The 18,067-nt window shown below is 52.3% G+C and overlaps 1 protein-coding gene across 5 annotated transcripts in view; it reads left to right on the plus strand.

Moving 5' to 3' along the window:
- NAV1 (neuron navigator 1) overlaps positions 1 to 18,067 on the plus strand; it is a 261,593-nt gene that overhangs the window by 78,809 nt on the left and 164,717 nt on the right. For 4 of the 5 annotated variants that reach the window (XM_090026261.1, XM_090026260.1, XM_090026259.1 and 1 more), the window contains one exon: positions 10,481 to 11,200. The exons of the other annotated variant lie outside the window; for it this stretch is intronic. In XM_090026261.1, the coding sequence (XP_089882387.1) occupies positions 10,481 to 11,200 (720 nt within the window). The remainder of the gene's footprint in view (positions 1 to 10,480; positions 11,201 to 18,067) is intronic. 5 annotated transcript variants of the gene reach the window in all.

The following is an 18,067-nucleotide window of genomic DNA, read 5'->3' on the forward strand; positions in this document are numbered from 1 at the left end:
TCTGTCACATGGAGCAAACACTGTGTACTGACACAGTTCTGGCACCATGTGCTCTTACTCCTCAAGTTACTGTTGGCACATGGAAGAGGGAGACACATGTGAATAGGATGTGACATGTGCAGATGCTGATCTGCTAGTCAGCAAAATGGCCTGATCAACTGAACAATGATGGCATAATGCCTTTGGGGGGAAGATGGCCTCATGAATAGGGCAGCTGTTTCTGGACCAGTTGGTTGGATCAAAGGAACAATTCATAATCATAGGATGGGAGGAGGTTGCAATGTGGGAAGAGCCAATTGCAAGCTCCAGCTGGGTTTCCTAGAGGAACCTCACAGGCCAAGCTGCTCAGAAGCACCATGCTAGCTCAAGACACATAGTTCCTGTATTGATGTAGGGCCTGTGAAGCTGATCTAGCCCCTCTGCATATGGTACATCTACACCGCAGTCTGCAGGTGCAATTAGCTCAGGTGTCAGTCCCAGCAAAGCTGTGGCAGGGCAGAGTTTGGCACAGGCTGGTGAACAGAGCACATACCCTGGGCTCCTGGTAGGCTTGTACAGCCCATACTGACACCTCTTCCCTGTCCAAGCACAGTTAAAGCCAGTGTGGTCAAGCCTTCCCAGGCTGCAGCTATACCTGCAGCAGCTGTGTGGGCATCCCCTGGGAGAGACAAGCCCCAGGCACCATGACGATGTAACCATCAGAGGAGGTAGGGTGTCCTGTGTTCTCCAACAGGGAGCTAGAGGACAGCACTGCTGTGGCTTTGTGAACTTTGCACTTCGCTGGCCCCCCAACCAGTGTATGGAAGTGCCTCACCGTCCGGCCTTGCCCCATGATCCCCATGTTACAGGTGGGGAACTGAAGCCCGGAGGAACTAAGGGCTCCTTCCACAACAGGGCTTTGTGCCTCTGCAGTTTTCGGTACCTGTGTTGGGAATGTAGATCTAATGCTGATTTAGCCACAGTCGAAGCCTGGAGGTGCCTGTATCTCCTGGATGCCCAAGTTTCCACCAGAAAAATCCTTGAGGGGCCTAAATGTCTGCTGCTGGCTGTGCTCAGGCCTGCCAGAGTCCTGACAGCACTGAACAGTTTGTGCATAAGCCCTATCAGGATTCTCAGGCTGGGTGTTCCCCTGCCTACCTGACTTGTAGCCTGAGCCAAGGTCTTTGAACAGGCCTGCTGGGTAAAGCCACACACCAAACATGGCCAGAAGCTGGTACCCTCCTAGGATCTGGGAGTCTGTGATTCAAAACCCTCCTGACTGGGGACTTCCACTCAGATCCCAAGGAGAGACCCCTCCCTCCAGCCCAACAGGGTACCTGGGCTCTGCAGGAGATTGGTCTTTGCCCCAATTCTCTCCTCAGCATTTCCCAGTGGCTAATTTCAGTGGTGCTCTGTTCTGCATACTGACTTTTATGGATGACACTTTTCTGAGATGAAGCCTAAATCTCCCCTGCCATGTATGGAGATCTGGGTGCCTTGTTCAGGGCTGGGGACCCCAGCAGGTGGTCAGTGCCTAGCCACTTGAGGTAGCGGTGCTGAACCTACTATAAATTGTTCACAGATGACTTGCCCAAGACCGCTCAGGAGAGCTGAGGATTGACCCCAGCCTTCCATGTCACAGGCTAGGGGACAAACCACTGTTAGTAAGAAATGGACTGGTGTGGGGTGGGTGTCTTAACCACTTGGCACCTTGGTTTGGATTTTCTCAAAAACTGAGCATGTGAAGACCTGGTTCTGCCACCGCCTTATTCTGTTACCTTGGGCCAGGTCCCTCCGTGCCCTGGTTTCAGTCTGTGGCAGGAGGGCGACATACAGCTGGACCACTCTCAGGATTGCTGTCTTTCCCCATTCTGTAATTTCTCTAATAAAACCCAAGTTGATGTCCCACTGTGCTTTACAGGCCAAGAGCCTGATCCTGTATTGTTACAGGATGTAACAACAACAAGATGTTTGCCCTTGGCTTTGAAGAGAGTAGGACCTTCCTTTTCATACAGCCAATTCTCTGCACACACTTCAAGAGGGGATGGTTTGGTCAGATCTTCTGCACAGTGATAAAGAGTCTTGACTAGCCATAAGTCTAGGATTTCTTTGGGTGATATCTTTTATGGAGCAACTCTGTAGTTGGAATAAAGTTAGACAAGCTTTGCAATGTAAGATGTTCTTCCTTAGGTCTCTGATTATAGGAAGCTAAACACAGCAAGTGCCTAGTGGAGGTGATTGGCAAGTGCTAAGAAATCCTTTCCTCTTGTATAATTTCTGGACCATCACTCTTACACTACCTTGAAGAGTCACGTAAGACAAACTCTTTGGTTTTAATGCTGGTGAAGACCGCTGAGAGTCTTCAATCCTTTAACCTGATGCATCCCCTGGGCAGAGATTTTCATCCAGTCATGTCTGAATTCATAGAGCTAGAGGTTTTAAGGCATCATCTGAAAGAGCCTTTGGGTTCCTCAGTTGCTCCTCCCAACCTTTCTCTCTCATGTCCATGTGCCCTATTAGCTGTTTGGAACAAGGACTGTCTCACTTTCTCTGTGCTGTGCATGGTACAAAGAGGCCCTCAGCCAGGTCCCCAGGGTGTGGCTGTAATAGGAAGTATAAAAACGGAAAGACTCTTGATGACTTCAGGACTGGATCTGCTATGGACATGCAGGGTTTGCAAGGTGAGCACTGAATGAGGCAATGACCACAGCCATTTGTTAACAGCTCACACAAAAGCAGTCCCAGTAATTTAGGAGTGAATTGTATCTTACTTCAACCACAGAGAAAAAACAGGTTGTTGGAACATGATTGCCTAACTTATAATCAGGTTGTGAGGTTGGTGTCACACTTTGTGGTATAAGGGCTGCAATGATCTTAGAGTCATGTCTTCCCAAAATGGGAGCTCCCCAAAGAGAAGAGTACCCGGTAGTGCTCTGCTGAAAAACAGTTTTTAGAGCATCCTTGGCTCTACAAACATTTGGTTTTCAGGGTGTCTCCCATCCTGATGGATGCCTCCCATCTAGTAAATGAACTTCCCCAGCATGCTTAGCCAGAGGTGATAGGGGAAGTGACTGCTCCTCAGCTGCAGTGTGCCCGTGGAAGCCCGATGCTTGTGTGCTAGAGCCAGACTGGTGCTCCTTATGGCTGAGTGAGGTGGGGAGCCTGTGTAAGGCAAATGGTAGTGCCAGGTGGGGCCAGCTGTTCCCAAGCCCTAGCTTGCCTGAGAAAATGGAAACCCGGGGTCACCCTCAGCTCTGCCAACTGCAGCCTATTTCCAGGTGTGACCCTGGTGCTTAATGCACCGAGTCTGTGAAAATGACGGCATCTGGCTGGGAACAGGATCCTCCCAGCCCCACAGTCCCTAGGGTGAAACATTATCCCGCCCAGCTGAGTGGTGAGGCTGGACCAGGAGTACAGCTCTGAAATGGGGAGGCCTGGAGCTTTATCCAAGCAGCTACGTGGGAGCAGAGTGGATTCCACTGTCATGCCTGGAGGAATCCTCCCCACTGCTCCCTGGCAGGCTCCAGCACTACAGATAGATTTGGGACTCTTCTCCTGTGGACACTGGGACACTTGGCTCCCCAGAATCAGTCCATCCCCATCCTCATGCACCTAACATGCATCAATCTCTGCCCATGGAGCAGGTATTGCTGGCAGCTGTTCTGAGCTGGGATTTGTATCAAATGCCATTGGAGCCAGGCTCAGCTATGGTACTTACAGTGAAAGCAGGCCCTCAGATCCCTTGCCAGAAACAGGCCCGGGAAGGATTCAGCTCCCCACAGCAACAGCCGATTGCTTCTTTCCCACGGCAAGATCTGCACTGGTGAACCTCCCCGAATTCTGATTTAGTGCTGCCAAGGGGCCACAGCCCATGGGAGCTAGAGTGATCCATTCCCTCCACAATCCCTACCCGCTACACCAAAGATCTTAGGTATGTTTGCCAGCCCTGCTGGGTCCCTCCAGTGCTGAAAAGGTCAGAGAGGCCAGCAAGGTATTCCCTATGGCCAACAGCGCCTCTAAGAACTGGAGCTATATCACAAGGTTTGCATGAGTATGGCTGGCACTGGCAAGGGGAGAGGTGGGAGAGGTATGTATGGCAGAAACACATGATGGCAGTGAGTGCAGCTGACATGAGCTGTGCATGGTGGTGGTCGTCACTGATGCGCTTCCTCCACTGCCAGCTTGCCTACATGCATGCAGTCACACATACAGGGTCAGTTGCTCTTGTAGCCAACTGCTGTTAGTCACTGTGCACGGTACAAATGGTACAAAGGGTCTGGGGGGCAACTGGCCGAAGGCAGATGACTTACAGACAGAGCACGCGTGAAGCCCATTGGCTTCCACCATGGAGGAGGGTGTCTGGGAGGGACTTACATTTTTTGTAAAGAAATTTTTCATATTCCAAGCCAAATCTGCCAAATCAAGTCCAAATCTATGATTCAGTGCAGAACCATAAGTGGCCCTACAACTGGCAAACATCCTCCATCTCCACCAGGGGCTTCAAATATTTCCAACTTCTTTTGGTAGGTATCCTCCATGCAGGCTCAAGCCTGGAGGCTTGGGGTTCAGATGCCCCCAAGTTTCACCTGCCCTCAGCCACATGGCTGCAAGAGAAAGCTAGGGAGGAGCCTCCCATTTCCATAAAATGGGCGTTAAGCCCCAACACCTCAGCGGGTATTAAACCATGCCAGAAGAACAGTTATCCCTGGGAGGGGTTAAGGAAAACTGCCTTCTTGGACCCACATACATGATGTTTGTAAGTCTGGGAGGGACTTCCATGTGTGAGCAGGCATCTGCCTCTGAAGAGGAAGGAAAGACACCAGGATTGGCCGTGGCCCTGTCCTGCACTCGGATACTGGCCTTAGCAAAAGGGTGACATTTTCCAGAGCACTAAGTGACTTGGGAGCATGAATCCTATTTTCACAAGGGATTTCGTTCCAGATTTGCAAAGGCATTGAGACACCTAAACGCAGTGAAAGGAATCTTGTGAGCCTGTCAAAGCACCCAAGCAGACTAGGTGCCCCACTCCCATAGACTCCAACTGGGCATGGACTGTGTTACTTCCAACACTTTCCTGGTCACATCCTGCCTGGAGCCTAGAGCCAAGCTCTGACCCTCCCCCGGTCAGTCCCTGCTCTGCTGTAAATTGGGAAGAATACAGCAACATTGTCTTTCCTCCTCTAATGACTTGATTGGGTTCCAGCAGTCTATTATGCATGCTCAAGCACTGGGCATCATTCCCTCTCCTCTGTCTTATTTTTTCCTCTTTCTAGTTTTTCTTTGAGCTCTGGGAATGACCCATTTCTAAGGAGACCTAAGAGAGAGAGCACAGGGTTTAGGCTTACGGGAGGCACAGTGAACAGGCTTCCCTGCAAACGCCCTCTGCATGGAAAAATGTTATATCTGAGAATCAGGAGAGTCACTGGAAGAAGATCCTTAGGTAATTAAACCCTTCCGCCACCTGGAACACAGCCACTATGTGCTATATTCTCTTGGCGTCTGTCACCCCCTTCCAGTCTGATGGTTGATTCCACGTTTACAAAGCCATTCTTCAATGAACCATTCACAGGCATTTCTTCCAGCTCGTTGTATTTCGCAGGCTCTGTGCTGCTGGTGATGCAGTGGGCGGTTTCAAAGGGGGAGGGGGTATCTACTTACCTTATTTCTTAGAGGAATAATTAGACCAAACAAAAATTTCCCTTTGCAAATTGGTTTTATAAATGCACCAGACCTCTCTAATATTTTCTTTCTTTTTATCTGTCTTTCTTTCTATCTATCTATATATATTATATATGGGGAGGTTGTCTTATTGACTGATCTTGGGGAGGCCGTTGCCAAGGCAGCCAGGAGCTGGCTCTGCAGTGGAGGATGGTGGGATACTCAAGGGATGTGCAGGGAATATATAAAGAGAGAGTGGAGAAGAGGGAGAGGTTGGTTTAGGGAATGTCTGAAGCTTCTCTAGATGAAATGATTATTTAAAGAGATGGAAGTCAGTAAAAGTTACATTAAAAGTCCTGTTAAAGACATCTGATTTTTGTAGCATGTTCCCTTATGATAAACCTCATTGGAGAATGGGTCTTGATGGTGTTCTTACTGCTGAATGTCAGGAAGCATAAAGGGCAGGAGGAGATAAAGACTGTTGGGTTAATTGTGCAGCCAAATTTTGAAACACAGCCTCTGATTTCAGAAACCTAAATTTTGGGGTGCCCCAAATGGGTGCCCAAAAGAAGAGGGGTGCATAAAGCTGGTAATATGAACACTTCACCCTGATTGCAAATGACTGAGGTCCACTGGCTTACTGAGTGCTAGCGTATTGACATGGGAGCAAGCAAGCCTGGGGAAAATTAGGCAAAAGCATCACAGCATGGACTTGACTTATTTGTCGAAGTGTAGTGTGAATTATTGATGGCCTTCCCAAATGATGTGCTGGTAACTATACTGCAAGCTAGTTTGAAAAAGTAATAAACTGTCCAGCACATGAACCTCCCAACTACACTGCCTCTGCTATTTGCTGAGCCATGGAGAAGGTTGTATGGATTGGGGAGGGGCAAATCAGCCTGCTGTACAGTAGTAATATAGACCTACTCTGGGATTCAAATCTTCAGGGCTGGATTAGTGGCTGGCCTAGAAGGAATAGAAAGCCCCCTTGACAGGTTTCTGGCATAAACCTTCTCTATCTCTCTTTCTTTACAGTATTTTAGCATTGATTACTTATTTCTTTGTGCCTATCCCTTTATTCAGTGGTTACTGCAGATATCTAATCATGATCAATGCACCTGATTTGCCATCCATTAGGACTGGGATGTGCTATGCTGTGTAGGCAATGTGGGTGCCCAATATGACTGGGAACTGGGCATCCAAACTCTGAAGGCAACTTTGAAAATCTCATGCAAAACAACCAGCCAGCCCAGATGCCTGAGGCAGTCAGCTCAGAAAACAGCAAGAAGGGTGACAACTCTGCCAGGCCTCTTTGTCTTACACACACATGCCTTATGGGATCTCTCTGGGATGGTTTACCAGTCCTGCTGGAAAAGCCCAGGCACACATCAAGCTAGCACTGTTGCTTGGCCAGTTATCTCACCCTTATGCCACATCATCCCATGCTGAAGAACAGGCAGCTTCAGTCATAGGGAAAAACCGTGTCTTGGAAAACACCGATTTCCCAGGAGATCACCTGTGCCCCCTCTCCTATGATTTTTAGCGGCTAAGAGCCTGATCTTCTAGTAACTGGGTGTTTTGCCCATTAAAGGCCTGAAAGATCATGTCCCGAGGAGCTCTAGTGTGTTGGAAGGACTTTCTCTGCTTTCCAAGTCTCCTCCCTCCCCTTATCTCTATAGCATAGTAATGTGCCCTAATGTAATATATTCTGTCGGTTGCCATGGAATCCTGTGTGAGGTCACCAGATAGAATTAATTTCCCCCTCCCTAGGGAAGGATAATTAACAAAAAATGATGATAACCAGAACCCACTCCCCCTTTTTTCCTTAGTTTCCTTGAAATAATAGAGATGAAGTACTGATGCTCAGAACAATTCACACAGACCCTCTGTCCCCAGGGGCAGCAAGGGCTGCCAGAATTTTGCAAGTAGGGTGGCTACTTTCGTTTCCTAGCCTGTAGCCAATGAAACAATGCCAGAGTCTTGCCGTCATTCCCAGATGTGCCACCACTGCACTTACAACTGTCAGAACCCAGTCACAGAGATACGAACCTAAGCCAACTGGAGTCTTTCCATTGACTTCAAGGAACTTTGGATCAGCTCCATGTTTGGCCCAGAATATATCTGAAGGTGCTGGCAGCTGTGTGTGGGCATTTAGTTGTGCCCTGTGAAGTAATGAGGCCAGCCAACCGCACACAAAATTATGTGGTCAAGTGGTTAGAGCAGGCAGAACCCCTGGGTACTATTCCTAACTCACTGAGCGCTTCTACATGTGCAGATTTACTGTGTAGTAACCAAAATTATTGTGCAGTACAGGCACGTGTCTACACAGGCATGCTCATACTGTGCAGTAATATGCAACTTACGCCAACTTGTGTGTAAATTTGATACCTGCATCATGCAGGTATCAAATTTAGGCCTGATTAGTTACTGCACAGTAAGACATGTGTAGATGCCTTACTGCGCAGTAAACACTGTGTGTGTGGACTGACTTGGGACTAACTTAATGTGCTTTAATGTGTGCATGTGTAGACACCGGCCTATTCTTGCTTATTGCGCAGTATATTTAAGCCAACATAAATGCACATATAGGCATGCCCACTGACTCCATAATGACAGAAAGTTGCTTAATCTCCTTTTGCATTCTACAGAGGGGCGTAGCACTCCTCAGCTCTGCAGCAGTGGGACAGGGAGGATAATTTGGGGATGTCTGCAAAATGATTTGAGATTCCCAGATGCAGGACACTAGGGTTGGGCCAGGGTAGGAATTAGTTTCAGTGTTGCTGTGGGGCAGCTTCACCTTGGAGCTTGGACCCTCTCTGTGTATTCTGGGCACAGAGACAGACAGAATACTTGCTGCTTGCACGAAAGCTATGGCTGAAGTAGGGGCTGGGTGAGGTCATGGGCTTGGCCTTGGTTTAGCAGAATCCCTAGGGAGAGTCTCCGTCTGACGTTTCCTAGGTTGAGGTAAACAAACTTTGCTCCCAAATTCCCCAGTTGGGAAGCCCAGCCCCAGCTCTGAAAGGAGAACATGTGTTGGTTGTGGCTGCAGGCTCTAGGTAAATGGCGCACTTCATGCTGCTCTGCTAAGCAGGAGCTTGGCAGAGCTGCTTTCTCCATTGCATACCCTTGAAAAGTTCTTGTCTTAAAACACTGTGCTGTAGAGAGCAGCAAGGCCAAAGCAGACATTTCAGGTCCATATATATCAGAATCATCTCATCCATACTGTTCCTTCGGCCCACACTTCAGTTCCCCATGAGCCATACAGATATGGTATTTTGCAGCTTGCCTTGTCAGAGGGCTGCTGGGCCATACAAGGTACCCAGGAAGCATCTGGTAATGCTGTGCTCTGTGATGAGCTGGCTTCCTCCAGTGGCAGCATTCACTTCTAGGCTTCAGTCACACATGAAGGACTCGGTGCATAGACCTTGAGAGGGCTCAGACCTGCCGGGCAGAGATCATGGCACAGCAGCTAGCTCTGCACACCTGACCAACAATGATAATAGAAAGGCGGCAGATGTGGCACCAGGAGAATTGAGCCTGCCTTCACGGGCCATCTAAGGGGGACATCTAAGGCCCTGTCAGATTTGGCAGCAATGTGGGAAGGGCTATGGTGATACCTAGACAGACAGATGCCACGAGCATGCTGCAGCAACTCAGACAGTCCTCAGTGCTTCATCCCACAGTGCAGGGCTTTGCATTTGGGATTTACCATGAAGCAGTGGCCCCCACAGTGCTACTCAGCATTAAGGGAGAGACGCTGCAAGAGGCACAAACTCTGTGGTGGGCTCAAGCCAACAACATGTTGAGCCTTTCTGTGGGGGTGGGCCCCCTCCGGTCCCACTCACCCCCTCCGTGGGAACTGAGGATGCCTTTACTCATCGCAAGGACAAATCACGCCATGTCCCTGAAGCAGCATAGCCAGGCCTGACTGCTTGGAGAACCACGGTTCCTCACATAGCCAGGCCTGAGTGCTTGAGGGTCTCTCAGCCCCGTCAGCCTCTGGTAAATGGTTGTCTCTTGCCAAGCCAAGAGAGCAGCGACTCCTCAGTACAGAGCCTGGGGAGCGGAGCGGGTCGCTGCCATGACCAGATGTTGCGAGGAGCTGGATGTCACAAAGGCTCCAGCTCGTTGTCTGCCCGTGCCTGCTTCACGGGGTCGGAGCTCAGTCTGGAGGCCGGCTGGATGGCCGGAGCCCATCCCCACGACGCCGGCCTGCGTGAGCGCGTGTGCCCCGACGAGCCTCGGCTTCAGCCTCCGCTTCCCGTTCCTGGCCTCGGCCTCGGCCTCGGCCTCCTGCCCGGCGTCTGCAGGAAACACCCGCGGCTCCTCTGCTGGGGACGGCTCTGCTTCCCCTCCCCGCCCCTCGCTGCCACGGGCTGCTCCGCTTCTCGGCTCCCCCGCCGCGCCCGCGAGTGCCTCGGGCTGCGCCCTGCGCGCCGCCCTGCCCGCCGCCCTCGGGGCCCGCAGGCGGCTTTGCTTCTCCCAGCGCCACCCCCCCAGCCTGGCATGCGGGTCTCCTGGGCACCCCCCGGCCCCGCTCTCCCGCTTCGCCCGCGCCGCAGCCCGTCGGGGAGAGCCGAGGGCCGCCGGAGGCCCCGGCCCGCGGGTCCCTCGGCGGCCGGCGGCGCGCGGCCGCGCTGCCGGTGCGTCCCGGGGGCGGCGGGCGGCGGCGCAGCCGCTTTGCAAGGCGGGGGCGGGCCGGAGCCGCCCCCCGCCCCTCCTCTCCCCCTCCCCCCGCCGGGAGCGGGGCCCTTTTTGTGGCAGGCGGGCGGCGGGCGGCGGAGCGCGGGCGCGGCGGCTCCTCACGCGTCTCTCTTCTCTCTCTGTCCCCGCCCGCGCGCAGCCGCCGGGACTGTCCATGGTGCCGCCGCGGGCGGGATGCTGGGCACCGCCGCCAAGAGCCCGCTGGACGTGGAGCTGGGCGAGGAGGAGCCGCGCGGCGGCGGGCGCAGGGCCGAGCCCCGGGCCGGCATGGCCAAGCGGCCCGCGGCGCCCGGCGCGCCCAAGCCCGGCGAGCTGCGCGTGTTCAAGGCGGGCGGCGCCGCGCCCGGCTCCAACCTGCGCAAGCAGAAGTCGCTCACCAACCTGGCCTTCCTGACCGACAGCGAGAAGAAGCTGCAGCTCTGCGAGCCGCGCTGGAGCGACGACATGGCCAAGGTGGCGCGCGGCGGCGGCGGGCGCGGCGGCGGCCCGCGGGCCAGGGACGCGCCCGCCATGTCCCGCAGCCTGTCCCGCTCCGAGCACTCGCTCTTCCAGCCCAAGCTGGCGCCCGGCGCCGCCAAGCCCCCGCTGGCGCCGCTGCCGTCGGGCGCGGGCAAGCCGAGCCGCATCCCGCGCGGGCCCTACGCCGAGGTGAAGCCGCTGAGCAAGGCGCCCGAGGCCGGCGGCGCCGACGACAGCAAGTCGGACGACGAGATCCTGTCCAGCAAGGCGCGGGCCCAGGGCAAGGCGGCGCCCGCAGCGGGCAAGGCGCCCGACGAGAAGCCCTACCTCAAGGTGGACCCCGAGCTCGTGGTGACCGTGCTGGGCGACCTGGAGCAGCTGCTCTTCAGCCAGATGCTGGGTGAGTGCCTCTGTCCCCCCGCCCGGGGCGTCCTGGCGCAGGTGCTGCAGGGCATTGCTGCTGAGCCCCGCTGCCAGGCATGGGTGTCACCCGGTCCCCCGAGCTCCGCGGGCCGCTTGCCCGCTGCATCTCCCCCCCCACCGGATGCGGTAGCCCTGGGCAAAGCCTCCAGCAGGGAGGGAGAGGTGGCTGCGCTCCGCAGGGGCCGTGGCATGGGAGGGAAGGTGCCCAGCTGGGCTGGCGCTGCTCTGTGGGAACCGGGGGCGGGGGCTGCGCTGCCAGCCCCCATCTGTGACACGGCCCCCTGCGTAGGTTGCCACGAGCAGTTGAAGGTCTCTGTGCAGGGGTAGGAAAGCAGGGTCAGGGCGGAGGGGATGGGCCGAGCCCGGGGCACAATGGGCAAAAGGCACCGACCGGCAGAGCTCTTTGTTTGGGGGGCAGGAGTGGAAAAGCAGAAGAGGCTGCGGATCAGGACAGGAGCACATTGGGCTACCTGTGGAAGGGGAGCCCCAGGCTGGCCTGTGGAGGTTGGGGGTACGGATTAGGTCTGAGGGCCTTGGGCCAAGCTGGAGGAGCAGGGCACTGGAGTGTGCAGCTCAGGAGCAAGGCGAATTTGAAAAGCATCTCGGGGCAAGCAGGCGATGCCCAGTGCTCGCTGCCCAACCCTGACAGGCCAGCTAAACCTCTGCTCCCAAGCACACGCACCGGTCACGCACATATTTCATAAAGAATGAAATACCGAAGGACTGGAGCCTCGGCTGGGCTCCGTGTGGCTGGGGGAGGGGCAGGTAGCTTCTTCGCTGGCTTGCATTTTGAGGCTACGCTTAGAATATCCCGTTTCCTTGCAGCCCTGCAAAGATTTCCACGTCCCCATCTTGGCTGACAAACTGCACGCTGCCTGCGTCCCCCAGTTCAGGAGAGGACGTAAATCATAGCCTTAGAGGGTTTGTCAGATGCACAGCCCTGGACCCAAATGAAAGGCAGCGTGAAACCCGATCCCCACCCCCACCCTGCTCAGCTGGGCCACAGATGCTGTGCTGACACCATGCTCCACATCCTAGTCACCTTGCAAAAGGCAGGATTAGGGACTGGCTCCGGAAAAAGTGTTAGTGGCCCCTGTGTGTTCAGTTTCCTGGAGCATTTATGTGAAGGAGCTGCTTGCACAGATGTTGAAGGCAAATGGTTTGTGCTTGTAACCCCACTGTCCTGCATTGGAGCAAGCAGGGAAGGTCACAGGATATCCTTAGCAGAGAGAGCCAGAAAGAAAGGCTGTTGGTCAGGTCTTCAGCTGGGTAGATCACCGAGCTTCCTTGGCCTCAATGGACTTACCCCAGCTGGGCATCTGTCTTGGGATTATACTAGAGAAAACATATATGGTGTGTGTTTTTACCATGCTCAGCATGTCTGGGTCTGGATTTCCACCCAGTCCAGCATATTTTCCATTCAATTGCACTTTTATAACACCTTGCTTCTGAGGGGCCCAAAGCCTTTGGCAAGCATTAAACCTCACAAGACAGGTAAGCATCAGGCTCCTGATTGTGCAGCAGGGACGCATGCAGCACAGAGCCAAGGCTGCATGCAGAAACAGCAGCAGAAATAGAACCCAGAAGTTTCAATTAACCAGGCTTTTCTCTGACCACTAAACTGCACCCTTTCTTCAGTCTGATGATATCCCATGCTTGAGGGTAAGCTCTTGTCTCACGGATCCAGCCTTACGGCCACATGGGTGGGGCCATAAGGTCTTGTAGTCTCGAACCTGTTTAGCTACCAGCGCCCAGGGACTGGGGATCTCATAAGGAATCCTGTTTTCTCTCAGCATTTTGGCCCTTTTCTATGGACATGCAAACATCACACACGCAGGGTTTGGTTCAGTTCTGCAGATCAGGGAAAGTGCAGGGGCTCCTGTTTATTTCTTCCATACTGATCCCCCTTGCTAAGCTTAGGACAAGACAAGATTATATAGGGAAGGAAGCAAGGCTGGGTGGGAGCCAAGGTCTCACTTTAAACACAGATGTTGCACATGTCTTTGGCCTTTAACGAACGCACTACAAAAAATCCAAGGACTCTTCCCCCTGCCTGATGCATTATTGATTTTAGCCTGGTCTGTGAGAGAGGTCAGGCCACCTTCAAAGACACTCTTCACATTCTGGGTGCTTGACCCTGACTTTGACTTTGCTAAATAAGCCCAGATCCGTTCCTGTCTCTACTCCATGTAAACCCAGGAGTTGCAGCTGGGAAGGGAGCCATCTGCCAGGAGGAGCCGAGGTGGCAGTGGGAAGCAGCTAGGACTTCCTCTGCCACTTGAGAAGCAGGTGGTCTGGTGAATAAGGCATGGGGCTGGGAGTCCGGACAGGCTTCTATATACAGTTGCATGCTACTCCCTCTGACTTTGAGAATGTCACCTCCACTCCCTGGGCCTTATCAGTAAAACAAGAACAGCAGCACAGGTCTATGCATGATATGAGCCATTGTACTGAGCAATCCTAGGTCCTTCTGCATCCATTAACATAGTGCTCAAGCATCTCTGCATCTACCAAATTTAGCATCCCACACCCTTAGAAGGTTGAGTGGGCTTATCACCCATTTTATAGAGGGGAACTGAGATACAGAGATTAAAGGCCAGATTTTCAAAGGTACATGAATTAGTCACCTAAATATGCAGAGAGATGGGACTGTGAAATCAGTTGGAATTCTGCTTAAGTCCAGGTTTTGAAAACATGGTAGGTGGTTATCTGCATCTTTGGGTGCCTTAACAGATTAGAAATCTGGTGCTAAGTGACTTGTTCAAGGTCACACAGGGAGTCTTTGGCAGACCTGTCCATTGCACGGCAGGCAGGCCCCCTCTTCAAGAGTCTACTGAGGGACTGCTCCTGGGCTTTCCCTCTAGCTTGCTCCTATCGTCTTTTGGCTAGGGGCAAGTGAGACTCGGGGACATCTGAATTTCAAGGCTTGGGGCTTGTGTGTGGGATGTGGGAGTATCTGAAGCCCCAGGCTGAAGAGTCTGAGAGGGAGGGTAGTCGGTGGTGGTCGTGCCACATGGACGTGAATGATTGAGCTCTGTTCAGTCGATAGAATTTGGAGCTGATTTGTCTGAGACACAAAATTTAAAAAAAAGAAAACAAAACAAAACTGAAACCAGCTTGCTGGAGTCGCAGGCTAGCACCCTAAATGCCAGGCCGCCTGTTATCCCGACCTAGGGGTCTGACATGCCTAGCTTTGTGCAACAGGAGTGACTTGCACTATGCAAAGGCACTAGGTGCAGTGGGGAGGAAAACTGGATTGTGGCTTGTTCTTCCTTCATTAATCAGTGTCTCCAGCTTCCTCCCCAGAGCAGGAAGGGCAGGACAGGGAGCTGAAGTAACTAGGTCAGCAAAATGAAGATAGACATCATTTCCAGCTGTTCTCAACTGTTTCTGGTCAGAGGAATTGCAGGTTCTATTGGGTTTTTCCCCCAAGCTTGTTTATTTGGTCAGTCGCTTCGTTCTAAACCAGACTGGTGCACTTGAAGACTTGTTCTCCCAGTCTAGTTGGGTGCTGTCCCATCCACTCTGTGATCAGAGCTTTCCTTCCAGGCTGACTCCAAGCTGACCTCAGGTGACCAATGAGATCTTTCATGCTGGTGGCTAATGAGAGATTCCCCATTTCTTATAAGTACAAATGCAAGCTTGGCTCCTTTGCAGTGTCAGACCAGGCCGGGGGGGTGGGGTGCTTGCTTCTTAGTTCCTCTGGAAGAACTACTGCAAGACTTGTGCTAACCGTTTTAGCCCACAGGGGTGGTATGGCACTGGAAACCTGTGCAAGTCTTGCCAGGCTGATGTGTTTAATCTTTGCACCTGGTGTAGTCAGTAAATGCAGTACAGCTGTGTTTGTTTTTCTGCACAACAGTGCACTCGGTTTCATCAAAGGTAGCAAAGTGATCTGAGATGCTAAACTTTGGGCCCATTCCCTTTTTATAAAGTAGTCTGGGTCCCCCCAGCCTTACAGAAGGACCAGAGTCTTGGGGTTAAACATGTCTTATTCTTGGGCCACTGCAAAAGTAGGAGCCAGCTTTGCCCCTGAATTGCAGGGTTATCTCTAAAATGTAACATCTGTCTGGATTTTTACTAGGTCCACGCTGTCAGCATGATCCAAATAGGTGCTGAAATTCTTTAACTTCCATTAAGTTTATGCCTGCACTGTAGTCACAACAGCGCAATGTTGTGTAGTGTACATCAGTGGTTCTCAACTTTTTTCGGTTTGAGGCATCCCTCTGAAAATGCCAGTTCTTAATTTTCACTTGATTTTTCAATACAGAAATTCTTCTGTTGCAAAGAACTCAGTTCGCAACAGGTCCGACTGCTTATAACATTATGGATTCCTATTTGAAGTCTCTGGGTTTATCTTGTGAATCATGTTTGTCTACCTAACAATGCTAATATCACATAACAGCCTTGAAAGGATCTCAAGGCACTCCAAGGTGCCACAATATCCTGGCTGAGAATCGTGCCCTAGTGAGTATTTCCCCACTAGCTTTAAACTACTTATCCTGGGTACCGGGAGCAATGTAGCCTCAATGCAGAACTCTTTGCATGTAGCAAAACCCACTAAAGAAGCAGGGTAAATTTAGCCAGTGCTGAGCCCTGTGCTGCCATGGCAAGCCTGCTGCTGGTATCCAAGGTAGCTAGTTACAAGCTGGCTTGGGAATATCTAGGTTGCGCTGCAGTCTCTTGGGCCTGGGGTTATCAGGGCACACTGTTGATATAGCTTTGGTTCTTCCTTCACATGGACCCGGGAGAGTAGGGCAGTGGGGATCATTTCACGAGGGATCTTGCTCTGGAACCTGCCTCCCGCCTCGGCTTACCGGATCTGAAATCAAATGACTGGTGTGACTTGCTGCAAGACACTGTTTTCCATGGGGCAGGAGAGGGAGGAGTGAATGAAGCTGAATGAGAATTAAAGGGGCCCTAGGAGGCTGCAGTAGAGTCTGTATTTGAGTTGATTATAAGCCAGGGAGAGGGTTTGATGAGGCAGGGCAAGGAGTTACCCTCAGGTCTCTCCTGTCCTGGCAGAGGATGATCAGAAGAAGGGCTTTTGGTCCATCTCTTGGTTCTAAATCAAACTGGCGAACTTGAAGTTCATTCTCTCAGTCCAGCTTTAAGAAAAGCCCTTGCTGACTAGGGACGACACTCCCTTTATGCTGAGCCACCAGTCCGGCTGGCAGGCATGTCTCTGGTTCTTCAGAGATGTGGGTTTGATGTAGACTCTTGCAGGGGGATCTGCCTGCAATGCAGTAAACAGGTATCTTCCTTCAATAACACTAAGGATCTCAGTCACACAATTTATGGCAATGGGGGATTGCTCTTGGGCTTTCCCTCTAGCTTACTCCTTTGGCCTTTTGGCTAAGGGCAAGTGAGACTTGGGGGCATCTGAACTCCTAGGTTTCCAGGCTTGGGGCTTGCACATAGGATGCCTGCCATGGAGTTGGGCGTATCTGAAGGCCTAGGCTGAAGAGTCTGTGTAGGAGGACACCTGCCAGTGGTAGCACTACACAGACTTGAACAATTGACCTCTGCTCAGTCCATAGAATTCAGAACTGATTTGGCCCAAGACACAATTTAAAAAAAAAAAAAAGCAGTGTCAATTTAATGCTGTCAGTTTGATGCCCTTCCTTCCAACTTGTGTGTTTTGAGTTGGTGACATGCCTAGAGATGTGGCCACATCCCTGGAACGGACATGTCTCTGAAGTCCCCCCAGGTCTAAGTGGATGTAGATTAGAGTAGTGGGGGGGGGCACTGCAGAATCAGCTTTGTGGGTGGAAATTAAGCAGCTGGGAGGGACCCAGTCCAGTGTACTGTTCTCAGTATCTGTCCAACCTTTCTCCAGCAGCAGTTAGTCAGCAGCAGCCTGAAGCACCTCACCTATACTAGGCCTGAGCCTGCTGCTGCTCTATTCTCTGTCACTTGCACATAGAAAGGCCAAACTGCTCTGCAGTGCTCTCCAGGATGCTGTGACAGAAGGGCAGGTACAGTCGAGGCTCAGAGGCAGACAGCAAAGGGCTGTCTGCAGTGGCCACAAGCTGGCCAGCAGGTGTGCACCATGCTCCATCCCAGGGAGCATGCTGCTCCTGTCCAACGCCAGCAAGCCTCTGTCCTGAGACCTTCCCTTGGCATCTGGAGTACAGCAGGTGTTTGGCATTTTACAACAACAACTGAGGGCAGAAAATGAACACAACCCATCTGGTAGGGACTTCAGGAGAAACTTGGAGAGACCAAGCAAGTACAGAAGCTGCTTCTAAGTAAGGGCCTTGCAATGGGGGATGCTTGTTCACTGAAGCCAATTTCAGTACCACAGTCCTCCATGTAAGTGGCTTTTTATTAGCCTCCATGTAACTGGCTTTTTATTAGCCATCAGTGAGTTATCACTGTACTTCACACAGCTGCAGGGGGGCCATCCAAGGCACACATGCAGGATGGTACAACAGCACAAGAGAGCGAACGTGGAACCACCCAGCCCAGAGCTGCATCTTCCTAACCTCAACACTTCCAGGAACTTCCTGGACAGGGTAAGCTGATGGAAAGCAAGGACTGGGTTACACAGCTGGTGTTTGTCCCTCTCCATGCTGTGCAAAGCCATGGGAATCCCCTCCATTCACAAAGAAATTCCCTGCAACCTCAGGACACTGCAACATAGACTCACTGAAGTTGTGGTAAGGGAGGCATTTGGTACATGCCCTTCTCATCCCTGGCTAGAAAATGGGATTATGTGTCCATGCACTGTGTGAGCCCAGCACAGTGAAGTTGGTGAGGAGGCAGGCAGCTAGAAGGGAGGGATGAAAAGCAATCCCAACCAAATGAGGCTGAAGCAGCAGGGTTGCCACATCTGCCCTGC

The sequence above is a fragment of the Crocodylus siamensis genome, chromosome 13, assembly GCF_052110815.1.
Source record: "Crocodylus siamensis isolate JL-2025a chromosome 13, ASM5211081v1, whole genome shotgun sequence".
Classification (NCBI taxonomy): Eukaryota; Metazoa; Chordata; order Crocodylia; family Crocodylidae; genus Crocodylus; species Crocodylus siamensis.